This window comes from Bufo gargarizans, chromosome 2 (assembly GCF_014858855.1).
Source record: "Bufo gargarizans isolate SCDJY-AF-19 chromosome 2, ASM1485885v1, whole genome shotgun sequence".
NCBI classification, from domain to species: domain Eukaryota; kingdom Metazoa; phylum Chordata; class Amphibia; order Anura; family Bufonidae; genus Bufo; species Bufo gargarizans.
The window spans coordinates 345,570,218-345,596,280 of NC_058081.1; the positions used below are offsets into that span (position 1 = coordinate 345,570,218).

The following is a 26,063-nucleotide window of genomic DNA, read 5'->3' on the forward strand; positions in this document are numbered from 1 at the left end:
AAAAAGTCTGCTGCCAGTAAATGGGAGGGCCGTCACGGTCCGCTTTGAAGCATTATATGCCACCCAGCATGAGAGCCATAGGGTACAGCGAAAAGCCACCAACAGGGCTGACGAATGAGCCATAAACCTGGCCGCGTCCAAAGATGCTTCACAAATATATGCACTGGCATGCGAGAGCTGCAGGGCCACATCTGCAAGTTCCTCCGAGGGGACTCCCAACTCAAGACCCTGACGTAAGTTATTTGCCCACTCCCCCATAGCCAAGGGGGAAACTGGCGGGTCCACTCGGAAAAGTATAAAGGACGTTAAAGCGTTTTGGCAACATAAAAAGTCTATTTGGAAAATTCCACTCCTTGGAGAGGGGAATCAAACTCCTGGTGGTTGGGAAAACATTTGTGCAAGCGACGGGACCTTTGAAAGGAAAAACCTGAGCTGGCAGATGACGGAGCGGGATCTTCAACCTGCAACGTCTCAATAGCTGCCGTAATTAAATTGTCCATCATGGAGGATAGTTTGGGTGACTGACCCTCTGGTGAGACAACATCCTCATCTGACTCTCTCTCCTCGGAACATGCCTCTTCAACTGAGGACATGTCGAAGTGAAGGAGGAGGAGAGGCCGAGTACAAGGGAGACACAGAACCCCTTTTGTAGGAGGAAGTTCTGGCCCGTTTTGAGGGGCGGCCGCGATGGGCACAAGCCCCATGATCCCCAGAGTCATACCGGTCAGAGAACTGCCTTGCTGAAAAATTCCCCAATATATCCACAATAGCTTTGTTGGTATTGGAGACATCCTTTACAACCCTAGACAGGGAACGCGCCTATTCCGGTTCTTCCGTAGGTTTGGCAGCGGGAAGCAATGGGTCCGGAGCCGAGCCGCTTGATGGCGGCGCACAACACACAAAGCAGAGGGAGTCTGACTGAGGGGATGGAAATTTTGTGCGACCTGATGTGCAGGCAAAATGACGCACCAACGGGACCGCCTGCTTCGGGACCTGGGTTCAGACATAATGACACCCCTGTCACCCCAATGAGGCAAATAGGAAGGTTGGCCCTGCAAGAAGGGACAAAAAACACTTACCCAGCCTGTGTCCCTCGAAACGCCAGTCAGACCCTAATTTCCTCCACGAGCTTAAAAAATCCGGAAGTAGACAGAGTCCACTCTTCCAGTGCTCTGCTGCTAACGTGGGGGCGGGATGAACACAAGCCCCACCCCTAAAATGCTGCCGGTTCCAGCACCCGTCCATCCTCCCAGACCACGCCCCCTCGCTCTCAGGCAATGCCTCCCACGACGGCGTCCCCGGCCACCGCAGGGACGCCTACAGTCGCAGGCCGCACAGAAACGGGGGCATTGAATAATAATGGACCCGGCTGCCACAGAACCAAGCTGACGCGCCGACATAGGAAACGGTGCTTCATCAGGACAACCCTGCCTCCCCCCCTCCCTGTGCGCTCCAGAGGACGCCGTCAGCCCGGGAAGCCGCAGCAGACGTGCGGTGTGTACAAAGAAAGCAGCCACCCCCTTGCTGCAGCAATGTCCCAGGTATGTTAACCCTTAAAGGAGATTGCTGCCCAAGTGCAAGGGAATACTGGCCGGGGTCCTGGAGAGGGGCACTGGAGGTGGTACTGAGAGGGTTACTGGAGGGAAGGTGGAGGGGAGCAATGCTCCTACTCACCTCTCAGACGTCTTCTGCACCCCTGACTCCAGCCGGATCACCACCCCTCGGTGAGGGACGCTACACCGGAACAGAGGGGACTTTCGCTGGGGTGGCTGTGGTGATGTGTTTCCTGGCGGGAGACAGAGGTTTTTACAGGGACCTCTGGTCCTCCTTTTCTTCTAGAGAGCGGGAACGAGCAGGGGGTTTGGGTGACCCCCTGGTCTCCCGTCTCCTGGGTGGGAGTGCAGGCAGATAAATTTACAAATTTATCAAAATCAGCAGACCTGCAACGCAGGAAGGTCTGCCTCCTACAGACATTAAGCTAAAACTGATTAGCTTGGTCCATGCAGGAAGGGATATAGCTGAAGAGGGAGGAGCTTACACTTTGTTTCCACCTCCTAGCGGCGACAGCTATGCACAGTCAATGCCTGGGTCCCCCAATGAGATGGATGAGAAATGAAAGGGTATTCTGGTTGTGGCAAGTTATCGCCTGTCCACCGGATAGGGGATAACTATTAGATTGGTGGGGGTTCTACTGCTGGTACCCTCACTAATCACAATAACCAGGACCCTGGACCCCTCAGAGCCCCTTGAAAAGAATGGAGCAGCAGGTCGAGCATGAGCACAACAGCATTAATCTCTTAGGGAGTTCTAGAGACAGATGGGAATGGTGGTCAGCTATTTCTGGAAAGCCAATAGAGATGACTGGAGCAGCAGTGCACATGCCCAACCTGCCACTCATGCCACTGTTCATTTCAGAGGGTCCTGAGGGGTACAGAGCCTCTGTTCTCGTGATCAATGGGGGTTTCAGCTATAGTACTCTCACCAGTCTAACAGTTATTCCCTATCCTGTGCATAGGGGATAAGTTGTCACAACACGAATATCCCTTTAACCATCTAAACGGCCTTAGAACGAAGAAGAAATAAAAAAGTTACCTGTTCAGCAAAAAAAGAGATGACTGTAAATACAATCAACGTTCCCAAGACGCAGTGCGTCCAAAACTTCAACTTGTCTCTATAACTCCTCCTGGAAAACATAGCAATTCTCACCGTCAGTGCATTTCTTATAATATGCACATATTAGCATCAAATAAATAAAAGCAATTTACCATTCCTGTAACTCGTGCATGTGTAGAAAGCGGTTGCGATATTCTCTAGGTAATTCAAACTGAGAAGGAATTGGAAACATTGACTCGTAGAAGTCTCGTAGAACGGCCTTCACTGTTTGGGCATCCTTGTGAATGTGATTAATGTTATCATTCAAGCAGATGAATTTTCTGGGGGAGTCAAAATGTTTGTTTGTTAGATCATATACACATTATACATACGTGTTTTGCTAAAGAAAAGAAGATGAAAACTAAAACATTGTGAATAATGACATTTTGTGTGTCACATTTAATACTTTAATGTGAAGATATGTGTCTGCTCTTCAGAGAGATTCTGATGTGTCAACATAGATTGGCCTATCCTTAACCGCTTTAAGTCCGCCCATAGGATATAAACGTCCTATGGGTGGACCTCTATTTCTGAAAGCACGTTTTAAAACGTCCTTTCAGAAATAGCAGCTGCACGCTAATCGTGCAGCTGCTGATCGGGTTGCCCGCTGTCAGTGACAGCAGTGCAACCCAGAGATAAGGCAGGGACAGTTCCCAGGTGTCCCTGCCTTCTAGATCGCTGCAGACACAGCGCTCACCGAGCAGGACCGGGACCGGAGCGTGCAGGAGCTGTGAGGTGTTACAGAGACCTCGATCAGCCCTGCTCTGAGGCTGTACAGCGCAGAATCACGCTGTACAGCCTCTCTGGGGGGTGCATTTCTTCTGTAACTGGGGCTACTATGTCAGCCCCAGTTACAGGAGAAATCAACAATGAAAAAAAAAAGAAAAAGTGAAGCAAATGTCCCCCAGAGGTCTTGTATGACCTTATGGGGGACGAAAAGTGTAAAAAAAAATAAAAAAAAATAAAGGTGTTATAAAATGGTACCAATAAAACAGTCACCTCATCCCGCAAAAAATGAGCCCCTACATAAGAAAATCTCTCAAAAAATAAAAAAAACTATAGCTCTTAGAACTAAAACATCATTTTTTGGTTTCAAAAATGCTATTATTGTGTTAAAGTGAAACAAATAAAAAAAAGTATACATATTAGGTATTGCCGCGTCCGTAAAAACCAGCTCTATAAAAATATCACATGAGCTAACCCCTCAGATGAACACCGTAAAAAAAAAAAAAAAAAACTGTGTCAAAACAAGCAATTTTTGTCACCTTGCATCACAAAAGGTGCAACACCAAGTGATCAAAAACGCGTATGTCCCACAAAATGGTACCAATAAAACCGTCACCTCATCCCGCAAAAAATGTGCCCCTACATAAGAAAATCTCTCAAAAAATAAAAAAAACTATAGCTATCAGAACATGGACACATTAAAACATAATTTTTTTGTTTCAAAAATGCTATTATTGTGTAAAACTTTAATAAATGAGAAAAAGTGTACATATTAGGTATCGCCACGTCCGTAACAATCTGCTCTATAAAAATGTCACTTGACTGAACCCCTCAGGTGAACGCTGTAACAATAAATAAATAAATAGAAACTGTGCTAAAACAACCAATTTTTTGGTCACCTTGCCCCATAAAGTGTTATAATGAATGATCAAAAAATCATATGTACCCAAAAATAGTACTAATAAAACTGGCACCTTATCCCCTAGTTTCCAAAATGGGGTCACTTCTTGGGAGTTTCTACTGTAAGGGTGCATCAGGGGGCTTCAAATGGGACATGGCATCTAAAAACCATGTGGAGTTCCTTTTCTTCTGCGCCCTGCCGTGTGCCCATACAGCAGTTTATGACCACATGTGGGGTGTTTCTGTAAACCGCAGAATCTGGGTAATAAATATTGAGTTTTGTTTGGCTGTTAACCATTGATGTGTTAAAGAAAAAATTGGATTAAAATGGAAAATCTGCCCAAAAAGTGAAATTTAAAAATTTGATCTCCATTTTCCTTTAATTCTTGTGGAACGCCTAAAGGGTTAACAAAGTTTGTAAAATCAGTTTTGAGTAACTTGAGGGGTGTAGTTTCTACAATGGGGTCATTTATGGGGGTATCCACTATGTAGGCCCCACAAAGTGACTTCAGACCTGAACTGGTCCTTATAAAGTGGGTTTTGGCAATTTTCTTAAAAATTTGAAGAATTTCTTCTAAACTTCTAAGCCTTCTAACGTCCTAAAAAAATAAAATGACATTTCCAAAATGATGCCAACATAAAGTAGACATATGGGGAATGTTAAATAATAAATATTTTATGAGGTATAACTTTCTGTTTTAAAAGCAGAGAAATTGAAATTTAGAAAATTGCGAATTTTTCAAATTTTTGGGTAAATTTGGGATGTTTTCATAAATAAAGGTGAAATATTTTGACTCAAATTTATGACTATCATGAAGTACAATGTGTCACGAGAAAACAATCTCTGAATGACTTGGATAAAAGGAGATTTTTGTGAAACTCACCTGTAAAATCTTTTTCTCGTCTTTTCCATTGGGGGACACAGACCATGGGTATAGCTTAGAGGTATTAGTAGGAGGGACACTATGCAAATGAAAGAGCTCCTCCTCCTCAGGCTATACCCCCCCGACTCCACCAGGAGGAACTCAGGCGTTGCACAAGCAGTAGGAGAAGGAGCAAGAAAAAAATCATGGAAACCATCGGACCAAGCCATAAGGTCCAACCAGAAACAGAAAAACTGAACTAAAGACCCCTCCTGCAACAGGAATAATGGGTGGGAGCTGTGTCCCCCAATGGAAAAGACGAGAAAAAGATTTTACAGGTGAGTTTCACAAAAATCTCCTTTTCTCGTACTTTTTTCCATTGGGGGACACAGACCATGGGACGTCCAAAAGCAGTCCATGGGGTGGGAAAAAATATCAGCACCGCCAGGAGGAACGCCCAACGGTCAAACAGGAACCACAGCCTGCAAAACCCTGCGGCCAAAGCCGCATCAGCCGAAGCCAGTGAATGCAACTGACAAAAATTTGCAAAGGTATGCAAGGACGACCAGGTGGCCGCCGTACACAGCTGAGACGCAGAGGCACGATTGCGTCTTGCCCAGGAAGCCCCCACCGCCCTAGTGGAGCGAGCGGCAATCCTAGCCGGGGGAACTCCACCACAAGCGCGACAAGCCGCGGAAATAGCCAAGCAGATCCAGAGCGCCAAGAACGGCGGACGGAAGCAGTAGTCGCGAGATACACCTTCAGGACCCGTACAACATCCAGGGAATGCAGAGTGCGTTCCTTGGGGTTAGCCGGAGAAGGACAAAAGGAAGGCAGGACAAGATCCTCATCAAGGTGGAAGGGAGAGACCACCCTGGGCAAAAAGAAGGGGACTGGACGGAGCACAACTTAATCCTGGTGGAAAACCAGAAAGGCTCCTGACAGGAAAGAGCGGCCAGCTTCGACACCAGTCTGACTTAAAAGCTCGTGATGGGATGTGAACTCACAGCCACTGCATAATAGCCCAGAACTTTAATCACTACGCTATGTAGCTGTATCAGAAGCTATGGTCACAAGGAAGTCCAGATGAGAACAGTCAGAGAGACCCTCCTCAAAGGCTCGAAGGGGGCCGACTGCAGAGCGCGCAGAACCAAATTGAGATCCCAAGGAGACAAAGGGGGAACATACGGGGAACCGAATGCGCCACCCCCGAAGAAAGGCCACCACCGGACCCTTAAGAGCAAGGGACCTCTGACGGCCCGCGCCGAAACCTGACCTTACAGGGAACTAAGCGACAGTCCCTGCACAAGCCCAGACTGAAGAAAAGACAGTACCATCAAGATGGAAAACCGAAGGGGAGGGAACCCCGAACCCTCACAAAAGGACAGGAAGGCCATCCAGGTAGGCCACGGCCGCGGCATTGCCCGTTTGAACCCGCACTGGGAGGCCCGCAAGGAGAGAGGTCCAATAGGAGAGAGAGAGCGGAAAAAATCGCCCTCAGTTCCAGAAAGTTGATTGGAAGGCGAGACTCTGCCGCCGACCAAATCCCCTGAACCGTGCGAGACTGGAAAACGCCCCCCCCAACCCAGGATGCTGGCATCGGTGGTGGCGGTCGTCCAGGAGAATGCGAGAAAGGAACTCCCCGACCTCAGGTTCATCGGGAACAGCCACCTAGGGAGAGCTGCCCGAACCCGCTGAAAGGTAAAGGATCTCCTGTTGCGCCAGGCGAGTGTGAAACTGGGCATATGGAAGGCCTCGAAAGAGGCTACCATAAGACCCAGGACCTGCAAGTATTCCCGAATGGAGAGGCACGGGGAGCGCAGCAGATGCGACACTGCCCCCTGGATCTGGGAGGACTTGAAGGCTGGTAGAATACTTTGGCAGCCGAGGTGTCCAAAATCATCCTCCGGAAGGAGAGCCTCTGGGACGGGAAGAGGCAGGAGTTTGGGAAAGTTACCAGCCAGCCGAACCGTTCCAGAGTCTGAACAGTGATCCGGACGCTGTCCTCGGTCTGCGGTAGAGAGGGGGGCCTCTATCCGGATATCGTCCCGATAGGGCAGCAAAGTAATGCCCTTGGTACGAAGAAGCGCCATGAGCGGTCCAGGACCGTGGTAAGGACCCGCGGGGTGGTCGCCAACCCGAAGGAAGGGCGACAAACTGACAGTGTCGACTCATAATGGCGAAGCGCAGGAATCGATGGTGGGATTCCGCAATCGGGACATGTGATAGACCTAGGAGCAGCAGGGCGGGCTGACTGGGCCCTCTAGCGCCGGGAAGGCTGGTGCAAAGGAAGGCCTCTTTGCGGGCGACCTGAGACCCCCGGCGGAGGAAGCAGGCGACGGCCTACCAGATGAGAAACGGCAAAAGGCATGCAGAGATGAACTCGTCCAGCTGATCCCCATAAGGTCTGGAAACCCCAAAGGGGAGATTAGCAAGGGAACGCTTGGTGGAGGCATCAGCGTCCCACACCTTCAATCAGATCTCTTCGCGCTGAGTGACAGAGATGGCCAACCTGCGGGCAAAGAGGGAAACAATGTCCCTAGAAGCTTCGCAAAGAATCTTAGAAGCCTGAGACATCTGGAGAACCAACTCCAGTGTGTTAGTAGCCGCATCTCGTACCGCCAGTTCCTGGTGGTGGTGCTGTAACCACACCGAGAGAGCACTGGCTACTCCTGCTGAGTGAAAGGTAGGTCACAGGGACGCGCTGCCAGCGAAAAAAGGACCTGGAAGAGAGTCTATGCGTCTGTCTACAGCATCCTGGAAAGAGGAACTGACTAAGACAGGAAGGGCCATATAATTGGCTAATCCGGCCACCGGAGGATCCACCTTAGGGGGAGGAGACACCTCTCCTCGCCGTCAGCAGGGAAAGGAAAGTATATTCATGCGCTGGGTGGTCGAGAACCTTATTAAGACTACCCCAGGCCCTGGACATGACCGCGGAAAAATCCCTCATGGACCGGGAACATGGTAGTCTCCGACTGCCTGGACGGAAAAAGGGGGAACTCCTGACCAGTGGAAGGAGGAGAATCCCCTTGGAGAATAAAGGCGTCTCGGACAGCCGCCACTAAGTCAGCCACCCTGGTGGAGAGCTTAGGCGAGGGGTCCCGCTCCATGCCAGTACTCCAGTGCCAAAATGAAGAAAGTGCCCCATCAGGATCCATCTTCAAGCTCACCCAGGTAGCCACAGACAAACAGACACAGAGGGAGGGGGAGGGACTGGGCAATACTTATCTGCTCAGCATGCTCCCTCGATGTCCAGACCAGCAGGGATGCGCCTCTTCAGACTTCTGACTCCAATCCAGGAGAACAGTGCTCTGGAGGAGGGTAGGCAGCAGGCGTCCCAGCAGCTGGTGGGATGCCGGAGCTAACAGGTCGAGCCCGGATCCACTTATCTTCTTGGGGGGAAATGGAGGCAGCCAGGCAACGTCCCAAAGACGGCGGCGGGCACTCCACGGGGGACCAGGAAGGCGCCATGCCGACCTGTGTCCCCATCTAGAATAAAAATAACAAAAAGGAGTAGAATCAGAGAGCGTCAACCTCCTTCACCAGACACTAAGCAAAGACTGAGTTCCTCCTGGTGGAGTCGGGGGGTATAGCCTGAGGAGGAGGAGCTCTTTCATTTGCATAGTGTCCCTCCTACTAATACCTCTAAGCTATACCCATGGTCTGTGTCCCCCAATGGAAAAAAGTACGAGAAATAAAGGCGTTCCAAAGTTATTACCACATGAAGTGAGATATGTCAGTTTTGCAAAATTAGGCCTGGTCAGGAAGGGGGCAAATGGCCCAGATGGAAAGTGGTTAAAGGGGTTATCCAATACTATAAACAGCCCCCCATAAAGCCGGGCCCCCACACTGAATATACTTACCTGGCTCCCTGCACCGCTTCTGGTCCCCGCACTGCCGCTTCTCCCCATGAGTGGATGAAAACATCCGGTGTCGAGGGGGACCAGCCAATGGCAGGCGGTGACAGGAACCAGCGCGGGTGACGCTAGGGATGCTCCCCTCTGACACCGGATATTTTCAACCGTGCATGGGGAGAAGCAGCGGCGGTGCGGGGACCAGGAGCAGCGTGGTTAGCCAGGTAAGTAGATTCAGTGCGAGGGGCACGGGCATATGGGGGAAATTTTTTAGTCTCTGATAACCCCTTTAAGATAGGTCCTCAATATGAGATTGGCAGGGGTCAGACTCCCAGCACCCCCACTTGTTAGCTGTTTGAGGAAGCCATGACGCTTGCTGGAGCTAGGATGAGCTTCCTCACAGCTTACCGCCTTGGTATTGTAGCACAGGCCCATTGACTTGAATGTGTTTGAGCTGCGACTAGGCCATGTGACCAATGTGCCACAGCCTCTTCATACAGCTGATTGGTGCTCCTGAGGATAGTCCATCGATATCAAAATTCAGAAGAACCCCTTTAATATTTTTCTTCAAGCAGGTCTTCTTGAAAATTCTTGTTAATTATATTTTATTAATATTACAAAAGCACTAGTATAGTAAAAGAAGTAATGTTCTTACCGTGGGTTTTTCCTTATGTCATCTAACTGGCCAACCACATGGGATACATTAGTACGAATCATTTTGAATGCAATATCCTCTTCTCCCATAATTTCAAACCTTAAACATTTTTAAATACAATACCATTTACCAAAATGATTGCAAAGCCACAACCTTACATACAGTGATAAGCAGTTTAATTTCAGTGGGTATGTCATATTATCAAAATCATTATCTGACCCGCATAAAAATCTTTAAGACATGATCTCTCTTATTGCTATAATAGTAGCTTGCAACTTGGCAAATGAGGTTCAATGTGGATAAATGTAAAGTTATGCATCCTGGTAGTAATAATCTCTGTGCTTCATATGTCCTAGGGGATGTAACACTGGGAGAGTCACTTATAGAGAAGGATTTGGGTGTCCTTGTGGATGGTAGATTAAATAACAGCATACAATGTCAATCAGCTGCTTCTAAGGCCACCAGGATATTGTCATGCATTAAATGAGGCATGGACTCGCGGGGCAGGGATGTAATACTACCACTTTACAAAGCACTGGTGCGGCCTCATCTGGAATATGCAGTTCAGTTCTGGGCACCAGTACATAGAAAGGATGCTCTGCAGCTGGAAAAAGTACAGAGGAGAGCGACTAAACTGATAAGGGGCATGGAGGGTCTTGGTTATGAAGAAAGATTAAAATAATTAATTTATTTAGTCTTGAGAAGAGACGTCTAAGGGGGGACATGATTAACCTATAGAAATATATAAATGGGTCATACAAAAAAATACTGTGAAAAACTGTTCCATGTAAAATGCCTTCAAAAGACAAGGGGTCATTGCCTCCGATTGGAGAGGAAAAAGTCCAGTCTCTAGAAGCGTCAAAGCTTCTTTACTGTAAGAACGGTGAATCTGTGGAATAGACATCCTCAGGATGTGGTCACAGCAGGAACAGTGGACAGTTTCAAAAAGGGTTTAGATGAATTCTTAAAAGTAAATGACATTAATGCTTATGAAAAAGTGTAGAAATCTGAGTCTCGCTTCCTTCTGGGATTCGCGTCCCCACCTATCCCTTGGTTGAACTTGCTGGACTGTCTTTTTTCAACCGCATCAACTATGTAAACTTATGAATCAATGGTGACCGGAAGGGAAATGCTTCTTCTGCGTGTTGAAAAGCCAGGATTCATTTTCATAGTATAGGACCAATTATTCTTGATACCACCCAAGCAGTACTTCTCTGCATATAAATGGTTGTTTAGACCCTCTCCAGCACGTGCACTGAAAGGGCTCCTGCGAGACCTCTGGACCAGGAGTGGATATATCATCAATGCCTGACCCTGTCAGTCAGTGGTGGGTGCACAGCATGAAGAGCAGTGAATGGAGCCTCTGGGAGCAACAAGTTGCAATGGCACCACCCTCGTTGCTCCTAGGGGTTCATTTGCATTTTAAAAAACTGTAATTTACCCAAGAATGCGGGCACCTAGGAAAATGGGACCAAGTCCATGATGTTCAATTGTCAAGCACACGTCTCAGATGAGATGGTTTTATTGCGACATATCTGATGACATTACCCCTCCAAATATTAAGTCACTTGAATCTGAACATATAAGCTGTCTAAAAGCAACATGAACACCATACCTGTATTTATTCTTATCTTTGTATGCCTTCCGTATCAGATCTGTAACCGGTTTACACTTCATTACCAGCTGTTTAGTGACAGAAGGCTATAAAATAAAACACATTCTCAGATTTAATTCATAGACACTAAAAGTGTAGATACATTCAAAACGTTCTGCTTCAAATATAATTTAATCATAGTTATCTGTAGACTAAAGTTAATGTAGTTTTTACTGAGCAGTGAACACCGCAATAACGTAACCCTACAAACAATGGTGAAATTGCTCCGTTTTTTCAAAGTGCCGCACCAAAACTACAGTAAAGGTACCCCAAATTGGTGGCATTAAAAAATACAACTTGTCCCACATAAAACAAGCCGTTATAGGTCTATATAAAGTTATTGCTTTTAAAATGCGGAGATGAAAAAAACAAGAAAAATAAGAAAAAACAAACAAAAACAGCAAAGTACCAAACTAGACTGCACCCTTGAAGTGTAAGGCTTCCTGTACACTCGAATTGTAGTTCCAGCAGGCTCTTCCAACATAGAACAGCCCGCTGGAGCTCTCTAAATCTGGCACTGCCGGATATTACCACAATGCCCGCCGGCCCCATTGACTATAATTGGGTCCAGCAGAGATCGGTCTGCTACTGGGCAAATCATTACACCTGATCTCTGTGTAAGCTTCTGTCCAGTCAGGAGTTAAAAATGATATGGAAGTCAGTACCTATAGACGATGGATTCCTGCTATTTTCCTCAGATCTTGCTGCTTGTCAAATCCATTAGGGCAAAGCCATGACTACAGTTGAACTACATTGACTACGGGGAGTCTAAGACCCCCCCCCCCCCCCCGTCTCATCACTGGTTCAGGCTGCTCTCCCCTCCTCCCTACAGCTTTGCCACTTCTGATTGGCTGATGTGGATAAACACGTCCACCACAGGCTCACCAGAAAGTCAGTGCAGGGAGAGCTGGTTTCTATTACAGCGCAAACAGAAGGTACTAAACCACCAGTGACAAAAAGAGGAATAGGAGGGTCACTTTAATTATTGACACCATTGGTTTTAATTACAACATAAACACAAAACTAAACAAAATATATATATTTTTTTTTTTACCAAATTTGGATCATAATACGATTCTTGTGTTGCTGGAGCAATCGAATCCTCTGTGCTGTTCAGCTGGAGTGTTTTGGAGCAGTTAATAAGCATATGTTCCAAGCCAGTCAAATCCTAGAACACAATTGTTTTAAAAATGTGAAATAATCACAAACAACGATAAACGCAATACAGTTACTTTTACAAAAAGAAGAATGCAAGTGGGGGGTTCAGGTATCGGACACCAAACACCCCCAGTGATCAGCCGTTTGCGGCAGGTGCCAAAAACTGAACAGTGGACGCCACAAGGAGACGTTACACTGTATGGGGGCAGCCACAAGGAGACGTTACACTGTATGGGGGCAGCCACAAGGAGACGTTACACTGTATGGGGGCAGCCACAAGGAGACGTTACACTGTATGGGGGCAGCCACAAGGAGACGTTACACTGTATGGGGGCAGCCACAAGGAGACGTTACACTGTATGGGGGCAGCCACAAGGAGACGTTACACTGTATGGGGGCAGCCACAAGGAGACGTTACACTGTATGGGGGCAGCCACAAGGAGGCGTTACACTGTATGGGGGCAGCCACAAGGAGGCGTTACACTGTATGGGGGCAGCCACAAGGAGGCGTTATAATAAAGTCTTGTGGCCACAGGCCACCATACATGCAGTAATACTTTGCGATATACCTTTCCCGCGGCTGCCTCGCTTGTGTGCTCCGATTCTGACATCAGATGCCGGTGGACGGAGATTTTAATATGGGAGCAAGGAGGAGAGCGAGCCGGGGCGGCCGCTACGGGAAGTTATATTTTGTCAACACAGCACACACTAGCGAGGCAGCCGCAGGAAAAGTCTCTACAGAGACACCAGTACTCACACAGAGTTCGCCACATATACAATAGAACCGGCACAGAGGGGTGACGGACGGTGATGATGTCAGATGGTGGGTGGAGTCTGGCGATTTGACTGAGGGAGGCGGAGCAAGAAGGAGCCAGGAGCGAGAGGAAGTAATGTTTGTAGTTTTGTACTCAGTGCTATGCAAGTTGCAGGGGCGGGAGGACGCATGTTTAGAAGCGGTCAACGCACATGACCGCTTTGATGACGTCACAAAATACTGCGGTATTTAGGAAACAGCGATATCGCCATATCGCAGTTTTTTTTATACCGCAGTATATCGTAATACCGGTATATCGCCCAACCCTAGGTGGGAGTGGTTGGTTTTGACCCCCACTGATCTGATATTGATGACTTCTGCTGAGGATAGGACATCGATATCTCCAGCCTGAAAAAAATAAACTTTATTTAGGCTGCAGCACAGAAGGACCTGTTCTTAGCCCTGCAAAGCTTCTCTCCTCTACCCTCAGCGCAATACCACATTTTTCCTGAGCTGAAGATGTGAGTAATTTCAGACAGTGCTGCCTAACTACTCATAAAATGTTTCTTTAGGCAGTGAATTATCAAACATACTGTAAAACAGAATGCTTAAAATGTGAAGTGTGGTTTTATGGAATGATGCCCATATGCCATTAAATGCTATTAGGCTGGGGCTAGATGATGACTTTGAAATGCTCCATCTGACATTTTTTTTTGTTTTCATAATTTTTACTGAAGATCACAAATAAAACATTACTATCACAGTCTCCATTGTTTTCAAGGGGATTCTTCTCAATGTCTAAACCATTAAAGGGTTATTCCCATCTGGGACATTGGGGTGGGGTCATATCGCTAGGTGGACCCCACCTATACTTAGAACGGAGCACGCATTCATTTCTATGGGTGCGCCAAAAATAGCTGAGCGGCTCACTTGGCTATTTTCAGAAGTCTCATTATAATTAATGGGAAGTGCACTGCGCAAGCGTAGAAAGTGCTATGTTCACCTCTATGGGGCTTACGGAAATAGCCGAGCCAGTGCTCGGCTATTTTTGCTGCTCTCATAGGAATGAATGGAGGGCGGCTGTGCATGTGCGTTGCACCCTCTGGCACTTTGCGGGGTCCGTTCTAAGTATAGGTGTGGGGCCCAGAGGTGGGACCGACACCTATCAGGCATCAGGGCCTTATCCTAGAGATGGGAATACCCCTTTAATGCATTAGGCTTTCAAAGTAATGCATTAGTGCATTACTTAAGTAACCCATACCTAATGCCGGTTTGACACGGCAGATTATTGGGGATGAACGTTCATTCCTGATAATCTGCCTGTTTAAAGGTGCCATTCATTGGGGGAAATAATCGTTTTATGTCTGGGCACCTAAATTATCATGTCAGGACAGCAGATCTTGCTGTCTAAACAGCACTCTGCTGCCCAGTTACAATGAATCCGTATTGGAGTGAGTGATTGCAAACTGGACAGAATGTAATAAGTGTACGCATAATATAATGTATTTACAAGCAATTATTAATAGGAGCAAAGAAACAAAATATAGAAGAGTTCAGTGTGAAAATGTCAAGTGTCAGTGATACTGTGTTGTTGTGTAGTGCTTGGCTGTAGAGCAAAGAGTCTGTTGATTCTGTCTTAGGAGTCAAGTGACAGTAAAATGGTTCTAGGTTTCGGATCCGGGTGCCAAGTTTTAGTACCCTCTAAAATCTCTAGTGTTATTGGTGTGTCAGGGTATCTTTAGCTGCTAATGAGGTAACATGTGGGAACTATACTGTCCAGCATGTACTTATGTTTAGTGAAAAGACACATATATAAAACTACCTGCAAACTTAAAGGTAACTGGTGTATTCTTGTAGCCAGTGTCCGTATTTCTCTATCAGACAGAACTCCTGACCCATCAGTGTCTACTTCATAGAAAATCTGGGAGATGTTTAGTGGCTGGATTGCACTCATTAGATAATAGAAAAAGGAGAAGGCGAACTGCATGTCTTCTGAATGGCGCACTTTATGGGCAGATGTCTTGTCAAACTCTGCTGGATACCTGCAATAACAAAGAAAAACTTATTATGACACAAAGGCTAACGTATAAAAGTGGTTGTCAACTTCTTCACAACTTCTTTATGCCGTACTCTTCTTAAAGGACCAACCCACCAGCACAGCGCCACAAAAACCAAAGGCCACACGCAGTACTGCACCATGTGAACAGTTGTCTAACACAACATGTCCATTGCTATCAGGAGCTGCGGTCAATTACCACTTATATGCAGACCTCTGCGATTAAAACCACCTGTGCCAAATGGGAGGAGTGCTGATACCAGTATATATGCATGTTTAATCTTTATTACTGGTATCAGCACTCCTCCCATTCGGCACAGGTGGTTTTAATCGCAGAGGTCTGCATATAAGTGGTAATTGATCTGCAGTTCCTGATAGAAATGGACATGTTCTGTTAGACAACTGTTCACATGGTGCAGTACTGCGTGTGGCCTTTGTTTTTGTGGCAGGGTTGCTGTTTGACTCCTGGGATCTGCCGCCTACTAGGGCAGTGCCACTTTGTCACAGCATTGTGCTGCGCCTTTTTTGTCCACTCAAAGAGGCAACCTTGGCGTGGTGAGTGGGCTCATGCCTTTTGATCAAAATGTACACTAATGCCTCTTGTACAGCATGCAGTATGCATGCAGTATAGGGGGCTGTACACTTTAATATTGCGCTGAGAAGCGAGTTCAATTAGATCTAAGCATAGCATTGTGGATGTGCGATCCAGTTCTGTTTTTCTCCCCTTGATGTATTTCACTGGGATAATTTTAAGCTGCAATGTCACATTTGAAGACCCCCTGATGCACCCCAAGAAAAAACTACGGGATAAGGTGGCAGTTTTGGTACTATTTTAGGGTACATATGACTTTTGGTTGCTCTATATTACACTTTTTGTGAGGCAAGGTAACAAAAAATAGCAGTTTTGGCGCAGTTTTTTTTTGTTATTTACAGTGTTCATCTGACAGGTTAGATCATGTGCTATTTTTATAGAGCAGGTTGTTACGGATGCGGCGATACCCAATATGTATACTTTTTTCTATTTATTTATGTTTTACACAATAACAACATTTTTTAATAAAAAAATTATAATAATGTTTCAGGGTCTCCATATTCTCAGAGCCATAGTTTTTTTTATTTTTTGGGCGATTCTCTTAGGTAGGGTATCATTTTTGCGGGATGAGATGCCGGTTTGATTGGTACTATTTTGGGGTGCAGATGACTTTTTGATCGCTTGCTATTACACTTTTGGTGATGTAAGCGAACAAAAAATGGCTTTTTAAACACCTTTTATTTTTTATGGTGTTTACCCGAGGGGTTAGGTCATGTGGCATTTTTATAGAGCAGGTTGTTATGATCGCGGCGATACCTAATATGCCTACATTTAACACAATAAAAGCATTTTTGAAACAAAAAAATATAATCATGTTTTAGTGTCTCCATAGTCTGAGAGCCATATTATTTTTGATTGTCTTAGGGAGGGTATAATTTTTTGCGGGATTAGGTGAAGGTTAGATGGGTACTATTTTGGGGGCATATGCCTTTTTGATCACTTGGTGTTGCACTTTTAGTGATGTAAGGTGACAAAAAAATGTTTTTTTTTAGCACAGTTTTTATTTCTTTTTTTTTTTTTTACGGTGTTCACCTACAGGGTTAGGTCATGTGATTTTTGTAAAGAGCCGGTCTATACGGAAGCAGTGATACCTAATATGTCTACTTTTATTTTTTTCCCTATTTTTTTTTTTTACTTTATTTTGGAGAAAAGGACGCTTTATTTTTTACTTGAAACTTAAAAAGATTTTTTTGTAAAACTTTACTTTTTCACCTATTTTTTTGTCCCACTCTGGGACTTCAAATTTTGAGGCTCTGATCCCCTTTACAATGCATTACAATACTTCTGTATTGTGATGCATTGGCTGTAAGTGTATTAATGTCACGGATGTAGTAGGGGAGAACACCAAAAGACAACAAGAAAGAGGGGGACAGACACTAGGCCTCACCGCTAGGGAAGGAAAAGGGTCACCTATAAAACCCTGCTCTGGCCCTAACTCCTATCCGTATGGGCACCTCTCAATGGTAAAGATGCCCATACACAGGAACCTAGAAAACCTTGATGACCCTCAGATGCCCTAAAGGTAATGACAGGGCAGAGACAACCCATTCCTTTCCTGGTGAAGAAACCATTGTCTTGCTGAGGCCTAGTAAACAACTGGGGGAGGGTAGATACAAAACACAACAAGCTAAACACTTAACTTCTGAGTATGAAGGATGAACAGGACCTCAACAAGAACCACAACTCCAGAGCAAGGAGTGATGAGTAAAGTCAGACTAAATAGGGAGAGGTAAAGATCACATGATCCACACCTGAACAGGAGGTGTGGACATACCAGCAACACACAGACAAAGTGAAACAAAATGAGGCTGTCAGATCACTCATGTGTAAGAAGTCTTTCAGACCTGTCACAGATACACTTACAGCCTGCTTGGCTGTGAGATCCAGGGGGCTGGATCTAACAGACTCTCCTAGAAGGCACCCACGATGCCTAAGGAAGGAATCAGGCTGCCTTCTCTGTCATCGGGGTCCCCGTTACAGCAGCGCGGAGATCTGATAGACACCTTGCACACGTCTGAAGTCCACACATGCCTCGGTCAGATTTCACCGGTGCCAGCGCATACAGCAGGGGTCTGGCTATCAGTGACTGCCAGAGCCCTGCCACGGATCGGGCGGGCGCAGCTCCTGCAACTGCCCGATCAGTGCGCTGTAAATGTACGGTGCTGGGTGTTAAACAGCATGATCAACCCTACCGGGCACTATGCCCTGTTTTATCAGGGTTAATCATGCTGACAGGTCCCCCTTAAAGGCGTTTACCCATCTGGGACATTTATAGCACATATCACTAGGATATGCAATAATTGTCAGATAGGCATGGATTCTATCTCTGGGACCTGCTCCTATCTTCAGAACGGGATCCCAAAGTGAATGGAGGATTTCTGATTCTGCAGCAACACTTCTTTTTATCATCTCTTCAATAATGGTGTGTATTAACACATAATGTACAATAACATATTGCCAGGCAAGCAACAATGAATGAAGGGTAGCGAGTGCTTGCAAGGAGTTTACCATATAAGAAGGGTTTATGTGCTGCTTGATTTTTCGCAATACTTGGCATACCTACAGATCTACTAGCTTATAGACGGGGCACTCCTTCAAAGCCAGCCACCTGGTGATAAAGTATACTCACAAATCCTGTAGATCCTGCATAACGATACGGTCAATCATGTGTGGCATGTGAGCAGGAACTTTCCGAGATGCAAAGCCAAATTTACTATTTAGGAGCTTGTTTACATAGCGAAGGGAATCGGCAAATGTGTCTTGAAGCTTCCTGCTAACTTGCTTGCCATCAGTGATGTAAGAAAGCTCAAGCTGCAATGTATCTCTCTCCTGCAAAACATCATCATCACAATAGCTAGTTTGATTGCAAAACTGAAACATTAGATCAATGAACAGATAGTAAGAAGATGGCTGTTAGTGGTATCACTGGCCCATTTATCTGTCCCAGAAACTTACAGTAGGGCTGTAGAACTGTAGGGCTAAAGGTAAAACTGAAAGGACAAAAACTCCATAAAATAAGCAGGGATTTCTATATCTTCCCCACAGATCTATACAGCACTCTGCTCAGCTCCTCCTGCTCCATACACCATTCTGCTGGCAGATTGGACTGAATGTTCAATGTAAAAAGTTCACTTTAAGGCTACTTTCACATTTGCGTTGTGATGTCTGGTTTTGAGATCCGGCACAGGGTCTCAAAACCGCAGCACTCATCAGTTCTCTCCCCATTCATTGTCAATGGGGACAGAACTGAACAAATGGGAACGGAGTGCACCAGAATGCATTCCATTCTGGTTTGTTGCATTCCCATGCCTTACACAAAATCGTCGCAGGCAGCGTTGTGTGTGCAGCATGGGAAACTGACGAATTAGATCCAGCACCAAAAACCATGTAGGTCAATGGTGCCGGATCTGTTTTTTTCAATATAATACAACCGGATCTGTTCTGAATGGATGTAGCCAGTTGTATTTTTAGAATGGAAGTGTTCCCCTGCTGGATTTCAAAACTGTACAGCAAAAACGCATATAGTAGCCTAAAAAGTAGGAAAATGTTTACTGCCGAGGCCAGCAATTATATCTTAAAGGGTTTCTGTCATCAAAAAATCGTTATGTAGCTGGCTGACATTAGCGATGTGCTAATGTCAGCAGAACATAACTATATGGCTTCTATATCCCTGCCTGCTGCCGTTCACGCTAAATAATGACTTTTATAATATGCTAATGAGCCTCTAGGTGCTAGTGGGGCGTTGTTGCAGCACCTAGAGGATCCGTCCCCTCACCGTTTGGCACGCCCTTGTAAAGGTGATTGACATCCTCTTTCTCCTCTGTGCCCGTAAAATCCCATGCCTGTGCCGTCCCGTTTAGTATTCGGCGCAGGCGCAGTGAGGAGACTGGCAGCAGGTGAGCGTCATTAACTCACTGCGCCTGTGCTGAATACTAAACGGGACGGCGCAGGCGTGGGATTTTACAGGCACAGAGGCGAAAGAGGATGTCAATCACAGATACAAGGGCGTGCCAAACGGTGATAGGACGGAGCCTCTAAGTGCTGCAGCAACGCCCTACTAGCACCTAGTGGCTCATTTACATATTAAAAAAGTCATTATTTAGCGCAAACGGCGGCAGGCAGGGAGATATAAGTCATACAGTTATGTTCTGCTGACATTAGCACATCGCTAATGTCAGCCAGCTGCATAACGATTTTTTGAGGACAGAAACCCAGTCAACATGACATCATAAATGATAAAACTGTATCAACCCAAAAACTACTCACATCCAACAAGTCTTTGAAGTACTTTTTCCTTTCCCATGGTAGGAATCCTTCATAACTTGGTTGATATTGCAGTTTTCTACCTTGAAAGACATTGTCCTCTGTTTCTCTTGGCAAAGTATCTAAATAACTTACACCTTTCGGCAATTTGGAACCTAGCCCTCCAATCCTATTAAGTTTGGATTCACTTTGGACAGAATATTTACCATGTTCCTGCTCTGATACTCTAGAGTCTAATTTGGCCATTGAAGGATCTGCATTATTCTCTGACATAGTTTTGTTTTCAGGTATAGTTGCTTGACTGATCGGCTTTTGCACATTTACATTTTCTTTTTTCCGTGGCGATAAAGTGACAAAAGGTTCAAGCAGAGCTGACTTTGACAGATTGTATCCCTTCAATGTGATATCACCATTGTGAAGTTGAAGGTCCAGGCTCTGAAGAGCCACCTGGACTTTGTTAGGAAGGAAGGAAACATTCAGGTTTGGGATATGGACATGTAAATCGTGATTTCCATCTGGTTTCTGCTTCTTTCGTTTTGGAAACCGGTCTTCTTCTGGGATGTCCTCAAAAAGGATTTCTGCTTCTGGTGTTGGAGTAGTAACGCCTGCTTCTTTCTGTCCTTGTACAGGTCTAGTATTAGTGCGCTTTTGGTCTTCTGTTGTGTCAACATCTATGAGAAGGTGCATTTTGAATTCCTTGTCGTTTTGATCATGAAAAGTAATATTGAAATGTACCACGGTGGCGTTCATTCCAGGATACAGAATGAGGTGGATGGTTTTCCACTTGTTAGCAACAGAGGCATGACGAATAATTGGGTTCTCATTGTACACTCCATCCACTGCCTTTTTAGCTATATTAGTAAAGCTGAAGTATGGCAAATATTCCCCTTTTGGAACCACATAGTGGGTTTGATTCAGAAGCAAGTTTAGCTTGTACAGCTCTCCAAAATGATCTGGGAAGATAGAAAATTGGCTTGTTCACATTACAATACCAAAAAAATGTATATACCAAATAAAACTCTATATAGTTAAAGGATAACTGTCGTTTTTTTGGGGGTTTTTTTTTTGAGTATTGGATTGTGGTGATATCTCCTTGGTGGCCCTATTTCAACTTTTCACTGTGTATTCAATTACCCCTTAAGTCCACAGTTTTGTTCCCTGTACTGCCTACTTTTACCTGTGCTTAAAATAGGGTTGCTAGGCATGGTCCGTCTATGTGTTGAAGGGCGGAGGACGCAGAAGCAGGCAGCGTGCAGGCTCCCTGTCTCTGCGCTTGGCAGACGCTCCCTCACTCAGCAGAGCTGGAGAATGCAGAGTGGAAGCAGCGCAGACCAGGGAAGGGAGATCTGCCATCTGCTCAGTCTATAAATGAAAGCAACATGTGGTAACAGGACCCCTTTGTGCTGCAGGAGATTAACCCTTTAGGGGGAGGGTTCTGGTTACTGACACTTTTGGGGGGCTATTGTTACTGGCTAGTGAGGGCAGGCGGGATTAGCCTCAGGGTGAGGGCAGTGGTGGCCATCTTAACTGAATAGTGAAATTACAGTTTTATGCAGACTGGTTGCTAAGGGCTGAATCTTATTAAATATGGGGTAAGTCAGTCTAATAGTAACTGATTCTGGAATATCATGTTATTAGTAACTACATATATGAAAATTGAAATTAGGGTCTAAATGTGACAGTTATCCTTTAAAGCCAAGCAGCCGGGTATGGGAATTGCCACTTGAGGTATATCATGTGACGGACTAATAATCTTGGCAGCTAGGCAAACATGACAAGAGCTAGTGAAATACTTATAAGATTAATTTTTTTTGAATCCAGAGAAGGTTGTAAACAGCTTGACACCAACTCTAAATGCCGTACCTTGCCCACAATCTCCTGCATCAAACCCACAGCTGAGCACATTGCATGCTTGGTCGCAGAACTTATCAGCAAGCCATGAATTGGCACAACCCTGATTACAGTAAGATACACCACTTATTCCAAGTCCAGGCTGCCAAGCTTGTCCATTAAGAAGACCCGCACCAGCCATTGCCGGGGCAAACCGACCAGCTGCATTGTTCCCTATAGAAATTGAAAAGATAAAAAAGTCATTACCAACCTTAAAGGGCTTCTGTCAACAGATTTGTACCTATGAAACTGTCTGACCTGTTACATGTGCGTGTGACAGCTGAAGGCATCTGTGTTGGTCGCATGTTCATATGTGCCCACATTGCTGAAGTTTTAATACATCCAAATGATCTCTAGGAGCAATAGGGGCATTACCATTACACTTAGAGGCTCTGCTCCTCTGCAGCTGCTGCGTCCTCTGCACTTTAGAAATTAGGGCTAGGTGTGATCACATCATCACTGCCTGGCCCTGTCAATCAAAAGGCAAAGAGCGGAGAAGTTGCAGAGAGAGCTAAGACTCTAGGTGCAACAGCAACACCCCTGTTGCTCCTAGAGGCTCATTTGCATTTAATAAAGCTTCATTTTTTTCAAAAAAATGCAGCTACATATGAACATGGGACCAACACAGGTGCCTTTAGCTGCCACGTGCACATGTAACAGGTCAGCCAGTGTCATAGGTACAGATCTGCTGACAGATGCCCTTTAACAAGCACATGCACAAAAACCTAGTGAAGTAAACAATATTTGTTGGCACTGAATAAAATACAAAGTAATGTGCTTAATGTAAATAAATAATCTTACCAAGGCAATCGCCACCATCCCAGTCACATGCCGAATTATTACATGCTTTGTCACAATAACCATCCTTGACCCACGATCCTGGACATCCCTCTGCACAGTTGGGGACGGGCCAAGTCAAATAAACCTTAAAATGGGTACAAAATGCAAGGATGTGTTATATATATTTTTTAATGTTAGAAATGTAGTCTGTGATCAGTTACTGATTCTTTAACTACTTGTGGACTGCCGACCATCTTAAAGAGGACCTTTCACAGGTCCTGACATTACCTAGCAGTGTAGGACATAATGAGTAGATGTCAGTGCACACATTTTTTTTTTTTCAGATGCGCTGCTCTGTTCCCCCATGGTGCCCCAAGTTCAATTTCTCCGCCCTGTATGCTAATTAATTGCATCTGTACAACTGCAACTGTGTTTCTCAGGGGGTTCACTTTCTCCCTGGCTGTGACGCGCTCTGCTATGATTGGCCAGCTCACAGCCAGGGAGAAGGAGAGGCCCCTTGAGAAACACGGCCGTCTTCTCCTCCCTGTACCGATTACAGGGCAGCAAAAGAGAACGGGGGGCACAGCGGGGGGGAGGAGCAGTGTGTCTGAAAAAAAATTAGCGCACTGCCAGGTACTAAAAGTGTAATGTCAGGACCATTGAAAGGTCCTAATTAAAACAATCAGCTGGTCCACATATAACTATAGAGATGTTTCAAAATGTCTTCAATTGCACGGAACTTGTGCAGCTGGCTGTCAGAGACAACTGGACTCCCTATGGAGAAGGTGTATTATCATCTTTGCCGCCACAATCACCGAATGAACACTATGTACACAGATCAGGAAGCGGCAATTCCGATTACCGCTGCAGCCCTACTGATCGATGTAGATCAGCGCTAAAGGTTTATCTCAGAACCTAATAAGTTAGTCACAGTTATAGAGTGTATAAGGAATAGAAGAAAAAAATGTGCTATTAAAATCGGCCTCAAAAGGTCTATCGTGGCACAAAGTGTAAAAAAGATAAAGACACAATAAAAAACCTTAAAAATAAAAAAAGGCCCCTGCTAGCCTAAACTGCACCTGTTCCCCAGCCCTATGACTTAAAACTTCACATCTCTTATCTAAAATGACAGAAAGGGGGAACACAACTTAAAAATGCATTGTACTATAAAAAATAAAAACCAATTATTTAAAATATCATTAACAATTATTATTTTTAGTTGTTTTAGTTTCCTAAAATATATAAATATAAACATGGAATGAAAACAAGCCCTCGGATAGGGGAAAATGCGTGCGGGCAAGAAATCCTTCAATTAACATGCCAGTTACTTACCTTTTGTCCCTTTGAATGGCTAAAGAAGTCATCAGGCCAGACATAGGTTCCAAACATAACATCATCATTCATGTATATGAATTTTTGGGAAAGCCCTGGTATCCTATGAATGTGGCTTTCAATGGCTGGAGAACTAAAAGTAGGTAAATGGCTGGTATTCAAAAAGATTTCCTGTATAAAAAAATGAGAATCAGTCAAAGTGTTTTTCATGATATCCTTAATACAATAGCCAAGAAGGTGACTGCAAGGCCACCATCTCCTTAAAGGGGTTTTCCGTTGCTTTTATAGTGATGGCCTATCAGGAGATCAGATCATTTCACAGGATGCACACATACGTGCCATGCTTGAATCCCAGCCTCATTCAGGAACCATGGCTATGGCGTTTTGAGCCATAGGCCTGAGCTACTGCAACCCATGCAGTGGTGATATATCATATCAGGTTGACTGCTTGATCTGCATAATGGCATTGTGATATTCCATCTGAGGGTGTTGGCATTTATATTGGGCATCATATCCTTTTATATCTGTTGTACGATGTGGGTTGCCTTTAATAATCCTATATGTGATGCTTACCTATTATAGTGTATAAGATGCATATCTATTAGGGTTGTCTTCAATGGTAACTAGATCACATAAAACTTGAACACAGTATCTCTCCTGGTGAGCCTAGTAATAACTAGAAGTTGTGAGTGATGGAACATGCAAGTCTGTCCATCCATTGATGTGATTTTGTACACATTATTGTCTAGTGTTTAAAGCAAGCACTTTTACAATCCTTGGCACACTTTTACAAACACACTTTAACTCAATTGGCTATTATTTTGGTAATATACCACTAATAGTTATTGCATATATTTTGCATTTACCACTAGCCTATCTTAATGAAACACTCCCACACAAACTTTTATTCTCTGATCTGTTAGAAAGGTACATGATATAAAGTGTAGTGAAGGTATTCTTCTTACTAGTGACTGTATTTGTGAGTTATAACCTCCCTTCTGATCCTCAGCTGTGTTATGTGACCAACACTGATCTTCAACTGACAGAGGCTAGGGTGTCAGTTTCGCTATTAGACTGACATTGAGGCTCCTATAGGAATACATAGAGAAACTGACTTCATGTCCACACATAGGATGCTGTGTTATTTGGAAAGTGAGAGTGCTGGGCCCCATTAGTGGCCCCTAGTAATAATAATTCCCAAATAGTAGCCCCCAGTATTATTAAGGCCCCTATTAAAAAATGAATGCCCCCAGTAGAGCCTCCTAGTATAATTTTTTTCTCCATTAGTGGCTTCCAGTATTAATAATACCCTACAGAGGCCACAGTATTATTAATTACCCCTTCCCCTCTCTTCTTGTGCAAAAAAAGAAACAAAAAACCTCACCTCATCCATTTGATCGCTCCACGGTGAACACTCACTGCTCACTGGATGCACAGGACAAGACCTACACTCCAGCGTGATGACATTTCGCAGGTCCTGCTGCTTCCAGTCAATGGGAAACGTCATCATGCTGGAGTGCAGGTCCTGTCCTGCACATCCAGTGAGCAGTGAGTGTTCCCCACAGCACGGTCAAATGGATGAGATGAGTTTTATTTATTCATTTTTAACAAAAGCTGAAAAGGGGCACAAAGGCTGTACTAATGAGCGCTCCACAATGGAAGCGCTCATTAGTAATAGTGCACAGGTGGCAACCCTAAGCACGGCCCACACAGAGGGCTCTGAGTGCCCCCTCTGTCACGTGTTCCATAGGTTTACCACCACTGCCCTATACTCTGGAACTCTGTACCCCAACATATCAGACTCTCAGCCCTACAGTGGAAACCTTTAAGAGAAACTTGAAAACCCACCCCTTCAGACAAGCCTACAGTGACCCTGCTGCCGCTATACCTGTATGACCAGCTTTACCCTCCCCTACTGTGTCCTTCCTCCA

At 45.2% G+C, this 26,063-nt stretch overlaps 1 protein-coding gene across 1 annotated transcript in view; it reads right to left on the reverse strand.

Moving 5' to 3' along the window:
- The window catches only part of GNPTAB (N-acetylglucosamine-1-phosphate transferase subunits alpha and beta), a 93,093-nt gene that overhangs the window by 6,149 nt on the left and 60,881 nt on the right, over positions 1-26,063 (reverse strand). Inside the window, exons 10-20 of the mRNA XM_044280693.1 lie at positions 24,133-24,303; positions 22,822-22,945; positions 21,994-22,194; positions 20,134-21,083; positions 18,497-18,696; positions 15,042-15,261; positions 12,362-12,475; positions 11,269-11,354; positions 9,654-9,752; positions 2,766-2,933; positions 2,593-2,683 (exon numbers count right to left, since the gene is read on the reverse strand). Of these exons, the coding sequence (XP_044136628.1) occupies positions 2,593-2,683; positions 2,766-2,933; positions 9,654-9,752; positions 11,269-11,354; positions 12,362-12,475; positions 15,042-15,261; positions 18,497-18,696; positions 20,134-21,083; positions 21,994-22,194; positions 22,822-22,945; positions 24,133-24,303 (2,424 nt within the window). The remainder of the gene's footprint in view (positions 1-2,592; positions 2,684-2,765; positions 2,934-9,653; positions 9,753-11,268; positions 11,355-12,361; positions 12,476-15,041; positions 15,262-18,496; positions 18,697-20,133; positions 21,084-21,993; positions 22,195-22,821; positions 22,946-24,132; positions 24,304-26,063) is intronic.